Here is a 16,215-nt window from a genome sequence, read left to right on the forward strand (position 1 = left end):
ACTTCATTCCTCTCCTCACTACAAGAACTACAATTAATGCTTACTGATCTCATTCAACCTTTTCAGCAGAATTTGTGGTTTTATTTTCTTGGCATTGAAAAATTACATACAATCATAGTAAATTACACAATGTTTCATTCTATGTATATTTGCCCTTGAAACAAATATACTTCAAAATATTAGGATCAATATTTTCCAATTTCAGTACAGGTCTACACGGGAAGAGGAACCAGTGTACGTAACTCATTGCTGATACGTCATTTAACCCTATTACGGATATATGTCCAGGTAGGTGCATTGTATCGGACAAATGCAATGAATCAACTTCCAGTCATATTTTCACTTGGAAATAGCAAAGAATTTTAGAAGGTCAATCATGGCTACCAAATATATTTTTGTTAAGCGTATTACGTCTGAATTGCCTAATTCTTCATATATTGTTTGTTTTGCACATTATATAAAACACAATGAATAATAGGGCCTTAAGAAATATTGGTGAACAGAGGGATTTTACTGTAGAAGTTCAGGGATAGCAGAAGAAGGATATCTGCCATATGTGTTTACATGCATGAGGAAGTTGCTTTGGTGGGTTGGCAAGACATGCAAGAAAAGCAAAAACATTCGATAAATATAAAGAATAAAGAATTATATGAAGTTAAAGCATGGATGTTGAATAAAATGTGCATAAATACCAACATGTATTTGCAATGTAAACAACATTATAAAAAATAGTTTAAAGTCTTGACTGTGCATTTCGGTGCCTGAAGTAATAGAGGATGTGGGGCTAACTACAGTGGTTGATCAGATTATCTGCCTGGCAGAAGAAACTTTGAAAATGGTGTAAAGTTTATGTTTGAATAGCTCTATAGTGCTTTCCTGAAGAGAACTTTTGGAAAAGGCAGTTTGCAAGGTAGGTAGTGTCCTGAATGAGTTGACATCACACTTAAATGTAGAGAAGAAACATATGGAACAACTGCCTTTATTAGCCTTTGCACAGGATATAAGAGAAGTTATCAAATGGTTAGGTACAGTTAATACAATAAGAAGGAATTGATTACAATACAGAGGCACTGAGGGGATTCAATGAGAGATAATTATTTACTGAAATACCGTCGCAGGAATGCAGCATCCAACATCAGGGATCCCACCACTCCGGCCATGCTCTCTTCTCACTACAAGAGTCTCAGGACCCACACCACAAGGTTCAGGAACAGTTGCCTCCCCTCAACCATCAGGCTCTTCACCCAGAGGGGATAACTACACTTGCCCCAGCATTGAAATATTCCCACAACCAATGGACTCACTTTCAACGACTCTTCATCTCATGTTCTCGATATTTATTGCTTATTTATTATTTTGAATATTATTATTATTATTTCTTTTCATATTTGCACAGCTTGTTTCTTTTGCACTCTGGTTGAACACCCTAGTTGGGTGGTCTTTCATTGTTTCTGTTATAGTTATAATTTTATAACTATAGAATTATTACAGAGTTTGCCCACAGAAAATTAAACTCAGGGCTGTATATGGTGACATATATGAACTTCAATAATAAAATTTACTTTGATCTTTGAATAGGTTGGAGTTGATTCTCTTAAGGAAGAGGAGGCGCTAAGGGGTGACTGACAGCATGTACAAAATTCTAAGAGGAGTAGAAAGGGTGGATGAAGAGAACATACCCTGTGACACAACTACCTAAATCTAGATACTAATCTTTACAGAAAGGAGGTAAAATGTTGAGAGAGTTTGAGGAAGAACATTTTTATCCAGAGAATGGCTGGAATTTGGAATGAACGGCCCAAATAGCTGGAGGAAACAAGCACTCTCAAAACATTTAAGTATCTGGACGAGTACCAGAATCATGAAGACATAAATGTAATTCATACAGATAGGTACTTGATGATTGGCATGGTCATAATGAGCCAAAGTCTGTGCTGTATGACACCATATTTAGAAACTGACATTATATCCCATAAGGGAGTGACTTCAACTGAACTTGCTTGATGGAATTTAATGGGATGAGCCACAAACTTTCCACCTCAGCCAATTTTAATTTCTGTTTGATTTCCTTGTACACTGATCATGGGCCAAATTTCTTTGCAAGCTAGAAATAAATATTTAAGGATTGAAATGTTCAGTTTAAAGCATATTTAATATTATTAGAACATCCAACATAAATATTTATGATTTGTTTTCTGGGCTCCCTGAAAACTACTTAAACACTCACTGTGATTAATAAAACTTGTCCACATCATGCTTCTCTGGAGTTTATGACCTGCAACGAGTATGATGGATTAGTGTTTATTGTAAAATTCTCACTGTGACAGTATCTGCTACTAAAGTAATTGGCTTTGCATTTGCTTTGGTCAAAGGGATGTCTGACACATGAAAACTCATCACCATCCTTTAACATTTTCAAACTCAAAAAATTAGATCATTGTAAGTATAATATGATCTGTCAAATACACACTGTCCCTACAAAATCACATTGGACACATCAAAGGATGGAGGATATTAAGAATCTCAAGGAATATAAGTGCCAGAAGAGAAGATGGATGATCAAGGGTTCAATGGAAATAGGGTTAAAGAAACAGGGGCACTGCCTCATGAATAAGATGAGCTCACAGCAAACATGAAGAAATCAGACAACATGGAACTACTTTGATACAACCTATTGAATTTAAACATATTTTGGTAAATTCCAGTTATTTGCTGAGCTGGAAAAAAATCTCTTGCTAATATCTTGTTTACTAGATTATCTCAGCATGAATTGGAAGAAACTCTGCCACAGTACAACCAATCCCAGATGAGTCCATGAATAAGCTTACTGATCAATCATCAACAATTCCTCAATGCATTATAGATATTCTTAACTCAGACATCTAATTAAGAAACTGATACTGTGAATGCATTCACTTCCAATCTCTCACTGTTAAAAAGCTGATCTTGAACTCATCCAAGAAAAAAGGTATGAAACCGAGTTCAAGCCCAGAGTCCTACAAGAAACAAAACATTCAAGAATTTTGGAGAAAGAATGCAATTTAGAGATGAGTGGTAGACTGCATGCTGGTTCAAAAGCTTTTGAGGGGATGTGCAATGATGACAAATGTAAAGAAAGGGCATGTTGTATTATTTCAGTGATATTTTAAGTATACTGCCTGATTAAGCATCCTCTGTTGCTTACATAATGCAGTGTAGATTATATGTAAAAGTACGTAAATAGCATACGTCATCACACCACCACGTGATATGTGCGCATCTCACTATAGTAAAGAACAAACTAAGACCCATTCCCTTGGGCTTCCATAGTTTTCTTGTAATTAGCTGTTTATGTTTTGGAGTTACAAAACATAACAATGGCAATGAGGTATTTTTAAACCAAACCTGATCTATTGAAGCACAGCAAGATGTTAAAAAAATGCAGTGAAAAACGGTCCAGTTAAGAAGAGAACATCACATTTTTTTTGGAGTAGCACTTTTTTCTTCACAAAGGAAAATACAATCAAGTTTTAAAAAAAAGGCAGAAAGTAGTAGAATTCATGGGCTCATAAATCTTGAGTACCAAGCGAAAATAATCATAATAAGAGCATATGAAATAATTGAACAGTATTTTGAAGCAAATAAAATAGCCAACAAGAGTGAGTGCCAATTTTGTTGAGTACATGTATTTATTCATTTTGCTTAGAAATGTAATTGCTCCAACAAAACCAGCCTAAATGAGCTTTACTGATATTGTGAAAGTAATGCAGGAATATTTAGAACTGACACCATTGTTGATTGCAGAATGCTTTAGGTTTCATGATTGGAACTAAAATGAAGGGGAGTCTGAAGAGATTGTCAGAGCATTGTTACTTCAGTAATGGGCTTACTGATACATTGGCAGGTTGCTTATTTTGTGGAATCTTCACAGGGACTGCACAGGGAAGAGAAGCAGTTGAAATTTCAGAAAGAGCACTAATCTGCATGCTATTGATGAAAAAAATCTGGTGAAACAAGACTGAGTACCCTTGAGAATTACAATATGAAAACTAACAATAGACAAGCAATATGGCTTACACTAGAATTGACACTGGCTCGTCTGTTTCAGTCATTCCATGAAATGAGCTTGAAGGGTATTTTAAAGATGCTAAACTGAAGCCTGCAGATATCTAGCTAAGAACTTATACTGGAGAAAAGATAACTCCTGTAGGAATGATATTCATAACAGTGAAATACAAAAATCAATAAGCCAAATTGGGTTTTAATGTGGTAGAAACATAAGGCTAGCATTGGCTGAGTCAACAACAATTTGATTGGAAATCCATCCAATATTTGCATGTCATATTCCCTGTAATAAAGTCAACTGACAGCCAATTAAGAAATGTACTGGATGATGCCACTGCTGCCTCCGTGCTCTACATCTGAAATGTTGCCCTACAGAGGGCAAACAGGTATTGGTGCTAACCTCTGTGCTCCTGGCTGGAAAGCATATTAGTCTAAGGAAGGCCATGCTGCTTAGAGCAATCATGGAAGTGATGAAAGCAGTGGTCAAACTAAAATAGATTTTGTAGGCAATATAGCTGATACATTAATCGAGCACTACTTGTGAAATGTGGCTTGGTTTTAAGCTGGAGGAGAGTTCAAGGAGCTTTGGGAAAGTTGCAAGCATTCGGCTTTTGTACATATAAAGAACCAGAATCTACTCTGCATGCATTAAGATTATTACATGAACTTCAAGTGGGAGACAAAAAGCTACTTGTAAAAGTAGATGCAAAGACTAAAGCCCAGCTGGATGAATGGGAGGTAAAACAAAAGAAGTCAATGGAGATACGAAAACAGGATTTCGCAAATGATGTTGTAGACAAGGAAACCAAGAGGAGAGATTAGAACATAAAGGGAGCAATAGAAGGATTAATCAGAGAATAGTCCAGTGAACTAAATGCACCAAACCAAGATCAAAATGCACTTCCCAGAAAGAAGTAAAAGTTAAAAAAATATTGAAAACGAGAGAAGAGTTAGAGAAAAGGAACATGAAGGAGAAAGAGAAAGGTGTGAAAGAGAAAAAAAAACATGAAAAAGGCAGGATAAAGAGGAAGAAAAGATGAGAAAGGAAAATAAAGGTGGCCTGAGCTGTCAGAACCACTTCCAATAGTCTCAAAATTACCTCCTACAATCAACACGTAAGCTCTAAAACCTGAGGTTGTTTCAGAGCCACAAGCCCCACCCATCAAGAAGGACATTATCCTAGTAAGAAAGCCTCCAAAGCAATTAATCCTTTTGGCCTGAATAGGACAATTTAAAATTTACTATGCTGTGGATGTCTGTATAGTGGTTACATAATATATCATGTATATAGACATAGAACATAGAATAGTACAGCACACTACAGGCCCTTCGGCCCACAATGTTGTGCCAACCCTCAGACCCTGCTTCCCATATAACCCCCTACCTCAAATTCCTCCATATACCTATCTAGTAGTCTCTTAATAGAGCATAGAATAAATGTTGTTGAGATGCATTCTATATTGAGCTGGAGTTTATAGCTAAGCAGGGAGGAGTGTTGTGTATTTAATATTTCAGTAATATTTGATAAATCTTGTAAATATATCATTTGGTAAGTATTCTTTGTTGTGTATGTAACATATTGTGAGTTATATATAAAAGCCTGTAAATGGCATACATCATCACACCACCACGCGACATATGCACGTCTCGCTGAAGTAAAGAACAAACTATGACCCATTCCCCTGGGCTTCCATATCTTTCTTGCAATTATTGACTGCTGTTATGTCTTGGAGTTACAATACTTTAATAATTGGAAAACTGTAAATAATATCACCTAATACAGGTAGCGGAAGGAGAAGAAAGGTGACCAGGAGCTCAATGGAAATGGGATTAAAGAAATGGGAATACTGCCTCATGAATCAGATGACTTTACAGCATGCTTAAGGGAAATTGGATGAAAGTAAAATTTATGCAAGCCCACTATCATCAGGGCTTTGGGAGTGTTAGAAATTTGGCCTGCTCTGCCAGAAGGCAAGAGGGAAATGGCAGATGTAACTGGTTGGATGGGTTCCATCCTAGTAGCAATGATTGGAATGTAAAACATTCAAAAGGTACAAAAGTGTATGGAATGTTTTCCCAAATGCATGTTAATGAGAGAGAATCAATTTGCATCAGTTAGAAGGGAGACAGATTTCTGGCATATTTGAACCTCCCATTAACATTTCTTAAGAGACCCTTAACCAACACCAGCTGCTATTGTTGAAAAGCTACAAATAGCTACACAAAGCTTAATGTTCTGGAGCTGCTCAAAAGGAAAATTAAGAATTATATCAAATCTCAGCTTAAAGAAAAACCTAAAAACTGTCCAAACTAGTAGACAGCAAAGGTGGCAAATGGTAACTATTATCAGTTCTGTGTGTCAACTTCTTAGCTAGTCACTTCAGTATTTCTTATCATGGCAAGACATGTAGCTGAAAAATCTGTTAATGAAATATATTATACAGGACTTGGGATCATCAGCTTGGACACCTGCTTGGACTTCTGAAATAAATCCTTGGTATCCTCACAATGGGAATTTGCAGGATAGCTCAGCCTAATCTCCATGTTGAGATCCTGAACCAAGCCAATTAACTAGGACCCCAGTGATCTAAAAAGTTCCACTTCACAAAAAAAAGGTGAAAAAATATAGGCTGCTTAGCTGCTTCTTTATTTAATAGTAACTGTCAAAAACAGGGCAAGAACTGCTTTGGTAGACTAAGAAGTATGATAGACTTGATGTTTGGTGGCTTATCATCTATTTATGGCATGAAGGATTGCTGGCAAAGCTAGAACATAACTGTTATTGCAAGTTACTGCCTGGAACTTGCAAAGACTCCTGGTGAAAGTACAACACTTTGTTGAGTAAAGTGTTCCACAATTTTGCTCCTGCAATGCTGGTAGAATACAGAATGCATCTAAGTCAGGATGCTAGAAGCTGCTGTCCTGGAAGGAACTGACAGGTTGACATATTTGAATAATTACAGTGCATTTTGTAAACTGCATACACTGCAGCGATAATGATTCAATGATAAAGGGAGTGTATGTTAAGGGTGGCTGGTAACCTTGTTGAATGCCTGATGCATCCTCGTATTAAAAATCATAACTTAATTGGCTGCTGAGTTTGGAACAAGCCTTGGTCTATGCATGGATAGATAATTTCATTTTCTGATGCCAAGATGGCCCAAATATTATGCAGTCACCAGCAAGAATCCACACTTCTGACTTTATCACGAAAGGGTGGTGAAAAAGTTTAACGTGGTAGGATCTAAAACAAAACTGTTGTGGCAATGTCCCAGGGTGATGATGGCTGACCTCTGACAGTCACAACCCTATTCCTGATTGAGGTACTATTTCAATTATTAGTATTTTCCCTTTAATGATCACTGTCTTCAATTTTGCCAGGAGATAAAGATGTAAAGCTCCCTGGAGTACTGCCTTGTTATCAATAGCAGTTAGTCCCAATTTACTCTGAAATTGTTTGAAGAAGGAACATGTGGCATAAACTTCTGTCCTGCCTATTACTTCCACCTGGTACCCTTTCTCCTTTTGTCCACTCTCCTCTCCTATCAGATTCTTTCTTCTCCAGCCCTTGACCTTTCATTCCGACCTGGCTTCACCTGTCATCTTCCAGCTAGCTGCTTCCCCCCCAGCTTTTTATTCTGGCATCGTTCCCTTTCCTTCACAGTCTTGAAGAAGGGTCTTAGCCTGCAACATCGATAGTATGTTAATTTCCATTGATGTTGCAAAACCTGCTTAGTTCCTCCAGCATTTTGTCTCTGTTGCAATGGAGAGAGTAAGCTTAAATACACAGATGGCATATGATAAAGTGCTGCATACAGGTTGATCCAAAAAATAAATTGTAAAGGAGGTAATATATTGGTGTGGATGGATGACAAGCTGACTACCTGAGAGCATTACTAGGTTTTTACTGTTTGGCAACACCTATCAAATTATCCACCAGAAGGATCAAAGCTGGAGCCTCAACAGGTTACAGTCTATATAGATGTCTTAGATGAATGGATCGGGGTAAAGTTGCTAAATGCACTGAAAACACAAAGCTATGTAATCAGAATGTGAGAGTCCTGGGGGAATATGAGCCACACTCAGGTAAATGGGGCCAGCTGAGATAGACAGCTTGGTTGGCATGCCTGGGCTGGACCAAAGGGCCTGTTTCCACGTTGTATGAATTCTATTAAGTTGTAAAGACAAATGAATGCAGATGGAGTAAGTGACTGGGGGGATCTGGCAAAGATCATGCATGTCAAAGTGTGGAGTTGGGAAGAGATAATATTTGAAGACACTCGGATGTGCTTATAATTGAGCCATAAAATGTACAAATGCAGTACTCATTAGAACGATAAATAACATATTAGCTTTTATTACTAGAAAATTTAAGTCCATACGATCGTAAGATATAGGAGCAGAATTAGGCCATTTAGCCCATCGAGTCTGCTCCAACATTTCATCATGGCTGATTTATTATTTCCTCTCAACCCCATTCTCCTCCTTCTCCCTGTGGCCTTCCACACCTTGATTAATCAAGAAACTATCAACCTCTGCCTTAAAAATATACCCATCGACCTGCCCTCCACGGCTACCTGTGAAATGAACTTCACCAATTCACTACGCTCTGGCAAAATAAATTCCTCCTCACCTCCATTCTATTCTGTGACTGTGTACTCTGGTCCTAGACCCACCCGTTATCTCCACAACAATCTAACTAGGCCTTTCAGCATTTGATGGGATGCAATTAAATCCTTCTAAGTTTCAACAAGTAAAGGCCCAGAGCCATCAATTCCTCCTCATAAAATCAGCCTTTTTATTCCCAGAATCATTCTTGTGAACCTTCTTTGAATCGTCTCCATCAACAGCATATCTTTCCTTAAATATGGAGCACAAAACTGCTCATAACACTCCAAGTAAGGGTTTCAGCAGTGCTTTAGAAAGCCTCAACATTAGTTCCTTGCTTATGTATTCTATTTCTTTCAAAATGAACGATAGTATTGCATTTACCTTTCTCCCACTGATTCAACCTTAAAATTAACCTATAGGGAATCCTGCATGAGGACTCCCAAGTCCCCTTGCACTTCAGATTTTTAAATTTTCTCTGTCCTTGTATTTCACTTACCATATTTTTGCCCATTCTCCTAATCCGGCATATCCTTAGGATGCAATGTTGAGACTTTATAAAGTACTGTTGAGGCCTCACTTGGGGTATTGTGAGCGGTTTGGGCCCCTAATCTTAGAAAGAATGTGCTGAAACTGGAGAACGTTCAAAGGCGGCTTGCAAAACTGAATGGCCTGTCTTATGAAGAGCATTTGATGACTATGAGCCTGTATTCACTAGAATTCAGAGAAATGAGAGGTGACATAATTGAAACCTATCAAATGCGAAAGGCCTTGATAGAGTGGATTTGGAGAGGATGTTTCCTAAAGTAGGAGAGTCTATGACCGGAGGACACGGTCTCAGAATAGAGGAGTGTCCTTCTAGAAAGGAGTTGTGAAAGAATTTCTTTCCTCAGGGACTGGTGATCCTGTGGAGTTCTTTGCCACAAACAGTGGTGGAAGCCAAATCTTTATGCATATTTTGACAGAGGTTGATAGATTCTTAATTGGTCAGGGCATTAAGGGATATGGGGAGAAGGCAGGAGATTGGGGCTGAGAGGAAAGTTGGATCAGCCATGATGAAATGATGGAACAGACTCGATGGGCCAAATTCTGCAGCCTCTCTTCTTCTTCAATACTACCTGCCCCTCCACCTACCTTCATATCATCCACAAATTTGACCTTGAAGCCATTAATTGTATCATCCAAATCATTGATGTACAATGTAAAAAGAAGCAATCCCAACACAAACCCTTGCGGAACACCACTAGTCACCGGCAGCCAATCAAAAAAAGGCTCCCTTTATTCGCACACTTTGCCTCCTGTCAATCAGCCAGTTTTCTACATATGCTCACACCTTTCCTCGAAGTGACCCATGGGGAGAACATACAAACTGTTTACACACAGCAGTGGGAATTGAACCCCAATCGCAGATCACTGGTGCTTTACCAGTGGTACCCTGACCATTACACTACTGTGCCGCCCCATATTGTGTAAGTAAATCAAATTGCCTCCTATGTCACAAGGAAATATGCAACATGAACCCTCAAATCCTCCAGCAGGATCAGGCATCCAATGACAGAAACCTCTTGAAAACCAACTTCACCAGTATTAAGGCTTAAATAAAAACTATTCAGCTCTCATGTGCACATTATGATGGTTCATGGCTATGAACAGATTCCCAATTAGATCACTCTGCTTTGGCATCTGTATTGGCAAGCAGTTACCAGGGAGACCGATGAAGCAATCCCAGGGCCTATCAAGACTATCCTGCTTGTTATTTACTCAAAGGTTTCTGAAGGATTTGTCAGGCAAGATTTTCCCTTATGGAAGCAATGCTGACTTTAGCCTATTTTATCATGTGCCTCCAAGTACCCTGAAACCACATCCTTAACAATCAACTCCAACATCATCCCATCCACTGAGGTCAGACTAATTGGCCTATATTTCCTTTTCTTCTGCATACTTCCCTTCTTGAAGAGTGTAGTGACATTTGCAATTTTCCAGTCCTCTGGGACTTCTTCCTTTTGCTTCAACATCTCTCAAAAACCAAGGTTCCATCAACTCGTTATCCTTGCCTTTTATTCTGACAGAATTATGTAAACTCTGTATTTTCAATATTTCACTTTTGAAGGTCTTCCACTTAACAAGCGCACCTTTGTCAGACATATCCCAATCTACAACTGCCAGAACCTTTTAGTTATCATCAAAATTGGCCTTTCTCTAATTTACAATCTCAACCCAAGGACTAGACCTATCCTTTTCCTTAATTACCTTGAAACAAATGTCATTATCTTCACTTGAAGCAACTTATGCCACCACACAAACTTCCATCATCTGCCCTGTCTCATTCCCTAATAGCAGATCTAGTATAGCACTCTCCACAGAACTTCCTTTGTGTTCCCCAAACCAACAAATTCCGTATCACCATGTTTCACCTCTTCTCCCTCTTCCCTTTTGTGCCACAGAGCCAGACTCAGTGCCAGTGACCTGACTGCTGTGGCCCTCCTCAACTAGGTAATTTCGGCTCCACCCCCGCCCAAAGTTATCTAAAGCGGTATACTGACAGTCACCCAGTTACCTGTGTCCTGCACCCTTGTTGTAACTGCCTCCCCATATGTCCTGTCTATCAACTCCTTGACCTTCTGAATGATCTGGAGTTCAACTAGTTCCATCTTGAACTCCTTAACATGGTCTGTTAGAAGCTGCAGTTGGATGCACTTCTTGCAGGTGTAGAGGTCAAGGACATCGTTGTTCTCCCTGTCTTCCCACAATTGCAAGAGGAGCATTCCAATATACTGTCTGGCATCCCCACTGGTCTAAATGTGCAAAATAAGAAAGAAGCAAAGAATAAATAATGAAAAAAAATCTACCTATGGTCGACACCACTCCTCATTGATGCTTCCATGAGCCAAGCCTCAACTCCCCACTCCAACACTGGCCCACTCACACAATGGCTGCTCAACTTAAAAAACTGTTTTTCAAGACAGAAATCAATTTAGATTTTCATTCAAAAACAAAAAGCGAATAGATTCCTGGCTATGAAGGGAATCAAGAGAAATATGTGTAGAGCCATGGTGGCATAAAAGTGGGAAATCCAAATGCATGGAAGAGTAGGATAAAAGTATGCCTACTCATAGTTCTTATGCTCTCACATTGTAAGTATTTCAGAGGAGTTATACCTGAAGAGAGAAAATTTAAAATGCCAAATTCTGAAATAAAAATGAATAAATCCATCAGTAGGAAAAGAAAAAAAACAGAATTTATGTTTTAAGTCAAAGACTTTCTTTGACTCAAGAATTAACTCTGTTACTCCGTCTGTAATGGATATGGCTGTAACAATGCAGGAATCCACAGAGAAATAGGTCAATGTCAAAGTGGGGTTGAGAATTCAAGACTTTGCAATCAAGGTCAATATATTCAATGATTATTTCTTCATTATATTATGACTAAAAATGTTGCGCTGTTTGACTTAATTTCTATGTCACGATGTTCTTGACATTAACTAAAACATTCAGACACTTGAGAGGAAGAAAACAAATAAATTAAGACTAACCTTTCACTCTCCTGGCCACTCCATTCCACTGAAATGAGCAGAGGAGCACCCCCTGTGGCCCCTCCACACCACCAAAAGGTGCAAACTCCCCACAATAGAGACCAGCAGGAAAATAAGGTAATCTAAATGGTGGCTAAATATTTGCTTTCACACTGACATACATGAATATCCCAAAGATCCTGATAATCACTTAATTTTCTGGCATATTCCAGGCCATAAAAGGTGACTAAGTATAACTTACGTGCAAAGGGAACAAGCTAACATGTCTTACTTTGAAAGGTCTCACAAAACATCCCTTAGATGGGAGGGAGTAACAATGTAAGATGAGGCAAGTTTCCAGCAAATCCTAAATGTCCGTATGAGTAAGTCACCTTCACTGACGACTATATTTGTCTGGTATCTGGTCTTAAATGAAACTCAATTTCATCCATTTAAGCACTGAGAAGACAAACACATAATTTAACTTTGATGTAATTTAGATGATCCGATGCCAAATGTCTGATAATCATTTTTTTCAATTAGCTTTCTTTTCACTACAGCCAAAGTTTAGATCAACCAGATTTCAGAGAGTTTACATTTGACCCTCCAAACAAAATGCCAGAGCCAATGAATGAATCATGAGGAATGACAGAGATGAAAGGCAGCCATCTCTCCACAAATATACAGCTTAATGTAAAAATACTCATCACAAATAAATGGTATAATCAAGCCTGGATTTCTTTGATCTGAACTTGCAAAATATCAAAGTGAAGCAATAAGCTGATCTTGGTGGATATTTCATGATAAAATAATTAATTAAAACAGAACAGGTTTTTTTTTACAATTCCACAGAGCTGACATTGAGACCAATAGTTTCAGCAGCTCATATTTGGCTCGAATCCTCTTGCAGTCTTCATAGATAGATCCACAAGGACTTGAACATCTGTCAACTACAATGTGATCTGGCAAGGATTAAGGCTTATAGTTGATATTTTCCCCACCAAAATGGCAATTGAAAGAGCAGGTTCTTTTAAGGCAATTTGATTTTATGTAGCTTCAACATCTGGCATAAAAAGTGTATTTTCAAGGTCATTATTTTGTTCAAGAAACTGAGAATATTAAAAATATTCTTATGCTTACCATTGGAAATACTGCAGTCATAGGAGCTGTATTTGACAAAGCACTGGCAACCCCATGCTGTGCAATGTCCATTGTTACTGCATGAGTTTGGACAACGGAGAGCTCTAACAATCTCTTTAACATGAGGATCATTTGTTCCATGGGCCCACTGAACCCTACTTTCCAAAAGTTTTCTTTCGCACTCATTGTCAAGGAAAGGCCGCATCCCTTCCTCCCAAGCAAGATCATCTTTAAGCTGCATGTCTGAGATGCACGTATCCACAGCCTCAATAAGCCTTCTTCCGAGAATGTCATGACACACTACACCAATGGTAGAGTTCCCTAGGGCTTGTTGGCATACCTCCAGGGCCTTAACTGATGTCAGTCCACTTGGAGTTGGCCATGTTGGTTGCACACCAGGTCGATTCCTGGACAGATGGTCTTCTGGGAAAAAGTAAGTAAAGCTTTCCAGATCAGTTTGGCTTAGGCTCTGGAATGTGAATGTTGGTAAGAACTGAAAAGGACCCTGACTTCTTATTCTACGCAGCTTAACCTCTGGTTCAGCAAAATCCATTATGTCTGGCCATCTGGAATATCCCACTGAGTGATCAGTAAACATAAGTGACTTGCCTTTGGTGGTGACTTCTTTGGCGCCTTGTGATTGAATGTATTTCAGCAGGTCCATATGTCCATCTGTCCTCTCAGACGACTGGACTACGTCACGCTTTCTGAACAAGGACAGATCTGGGTTGTTTATGTATTCTGCTGTAATATCCAAATAAGGAACTAATGATGTGTAATCCACATTTTCATAAGCTTTGCAACTAGACAGTAGGTGAGAATGGCCACCCGTCAACTTGTTCACGGAATGGAGGGGCATTGTATGTTTCTTTCGACACTTGCAGTAATTTCTTCTTTTCTCTTTCACAGAGTGGGATGGTGTCTTGTCAAACAAACTTTCCCCTGGATGTATTCTAAAGCAAACAGACCAAAAAGTTAGAAAACAAAAATTATTTTCCACTTCTATTTTGATTAACTTCAAGCATGCTCTTTGAGAATGTATGTTCCAATCATACAGCAAAATGATTAGTCTTGTTACTTTAGATGACACCATAATTTACTAGGAGTAGAAAGCAACTAAACATGTTGAATGCCTCAATGCATTATCAACACAGAATTCACTATTACATTGTCTTTATCATTGTATACTTAAAATCTAGTATCATTTATAATGTCTGATTGAAAAAGGAAAGAAAACAAAGGAGCACTGAAAATACTTATGTTATCTTAATAATTAGTAATGCAGGAATCTTGAAGGTATACAGTACAGTCAGCCCTCCTTATCCGCGGATTCCGCATGCGCGGATTTAACCAGCCGTGGATCGGGAAAACCCGGAAGTTCTCTCTCCAGTACTCGATGTTTGAGCATGTACAGACTATTTTTTCTTGTTATTATTTCCTAAACAGTACAGTATAATGACTATTTACATAGCATTTACATTGTATAAGGTATTATAAGTAATCTAGAAATGACTTAAAAGTACAGACAATCTCCGGGTTATGAACCAGTTCCAATCCTGAGTCCGTCTTTAAGTCGGATTTGAAGTCGGAACAGGTACATCCGGTATTATTTAGCATCAGTTAGTCAAATGTTTTTCTTAGTATATAGTACATATTTTACCTTTCTATGCATATAAAAAACTGAAGAAACATGCGGAACCGGCGGATAGGAGAACCAACAGTACAACTCAGTGTTAAACACCATCAGCCCCTCACTACCAATGCACACTCTTTAAAAACTGGATCTTCCCCTGGAACTGGACCCTTCACTTCCTTATCAAGAGATCACAGACAGTGTGGATCAGTAAAAACATTGCCTCCTTGCTGGTAATCAACACAGGTACATCTCCAGGATGCATCCTTAACCCACTGCTCTAGCCTCACAACTGTAGGCTGGGGACAGCTCAAATGACGTTTATAAATTCACCAATGACACAATTGTTGTTGGCAGATTCTCAGATAGCTAGGAGGAGGTGTACAGGAGTAAGAATGTCAGCAAGTCCAAGGAATTGCTTGTGAACTTCAGGAAAGTTGGGAAAACTTAGCGGATAATGATGCAAAGGTAGAGCAGCTTCAAGTTCCTGCACATCAGAATCTCAGAGCATCTACCTTGAATCCAATACGTTGATGCAATCATGAAGAAGGCACTTCAGCTTAACGCGTTAGGAGTTTAAAGAGATATGGTACATTACCAAAGACTCTTGCAAATTGCTAGATTTATGCGATGGAGAGCATTCTGACTGGTTGCATCAAAGCCAGGTATGGTATGGGGCCACCAAAGTTCAAAGTAAATTTATTATCAAAGTACATACATACATGTCACATATGCAACCCTGAGATTCATTTTCATGCGGGCATACTCAGTAAATTCAAGAAACATAAAAGAATCAATGAAAGACCAAACCCAACAATATGGGCAAAAAACCAATGTGTAAAAGAAAAATGTGCAAAAACAAAAAGAGGAACTAAATAAATAAGCAAGCAAGCAAGCAATAAATATTGAGAACATGAGATGAAGTAGGAACAGTTTAGTGACAGATCGATGAATGCACAGAAATTCAAGCAGCTCAGAGGGTTGTAGGCTCAGGCAGTTCTATCTAGGGCACAACTCTCTCACTGTTGAAGACTTCTTCAGGAGGCAGTGCCTCAAGAAGGTGGCATTCATCATTAAAGATCCTCACTATTCAAGAATGCTCTCTTCACGTTACTACCATTGGTGTGGAGGCACACACTCAACATTTTGAGAACAACTTCTTACCTTCCACCTTCAGATTTCTGATTGGTCCAAGAATCCGTGAACACTACCTTGTTATTTTTTTCATCATTTAATTTTATTGTAATTTATAGTATTTATTAAGTTTTGCATTGTACTG

General features: G+C 38.6%; 1 protein-coding gene across 7 annotated transcripts in view; it reads right to left on the reverse strand.

Moving 5' to 3' along the window:
- The window catches only part of LOC132394289 (von Willebrand factor D and EGF domain-containing protein-like), a 311,753-nt gene that overhangs the window by 168,989 nt on the left and 126,549 nt on the right, over positions 1-16,215 (reverse strand). For all 7 annotated transcript variants that reach the window (XM_059970250.1, XM_059970251.1, XM_059970245.1 and 4 more), the window contains one exon: positions 13,304-14,256. In XM_059970250.1, coding sequence (XP_059826233.1) covers positions 13,304-14,256 — 953 coding nt within the window. The remainder of the gene's footprint in view (positions 1-13,303; positions 14,257-16,215) is intronic.

The sequence above is a fragment of the Hypanus sabinus genome, chromosome 5, assembly GCF_030144855.1.
Source record: "Hypanus sabinus isolate sHypSab1 chromosome 5, sHypSab1.hap1, whole genome shotgun sequence".
Lineage (NCBI taxonomy): Eukaryota > Metazoa > Chordata > Chondrichthyes > Myliobatiformes > Dasyatidae > Hypanus > Hypanus sabinus.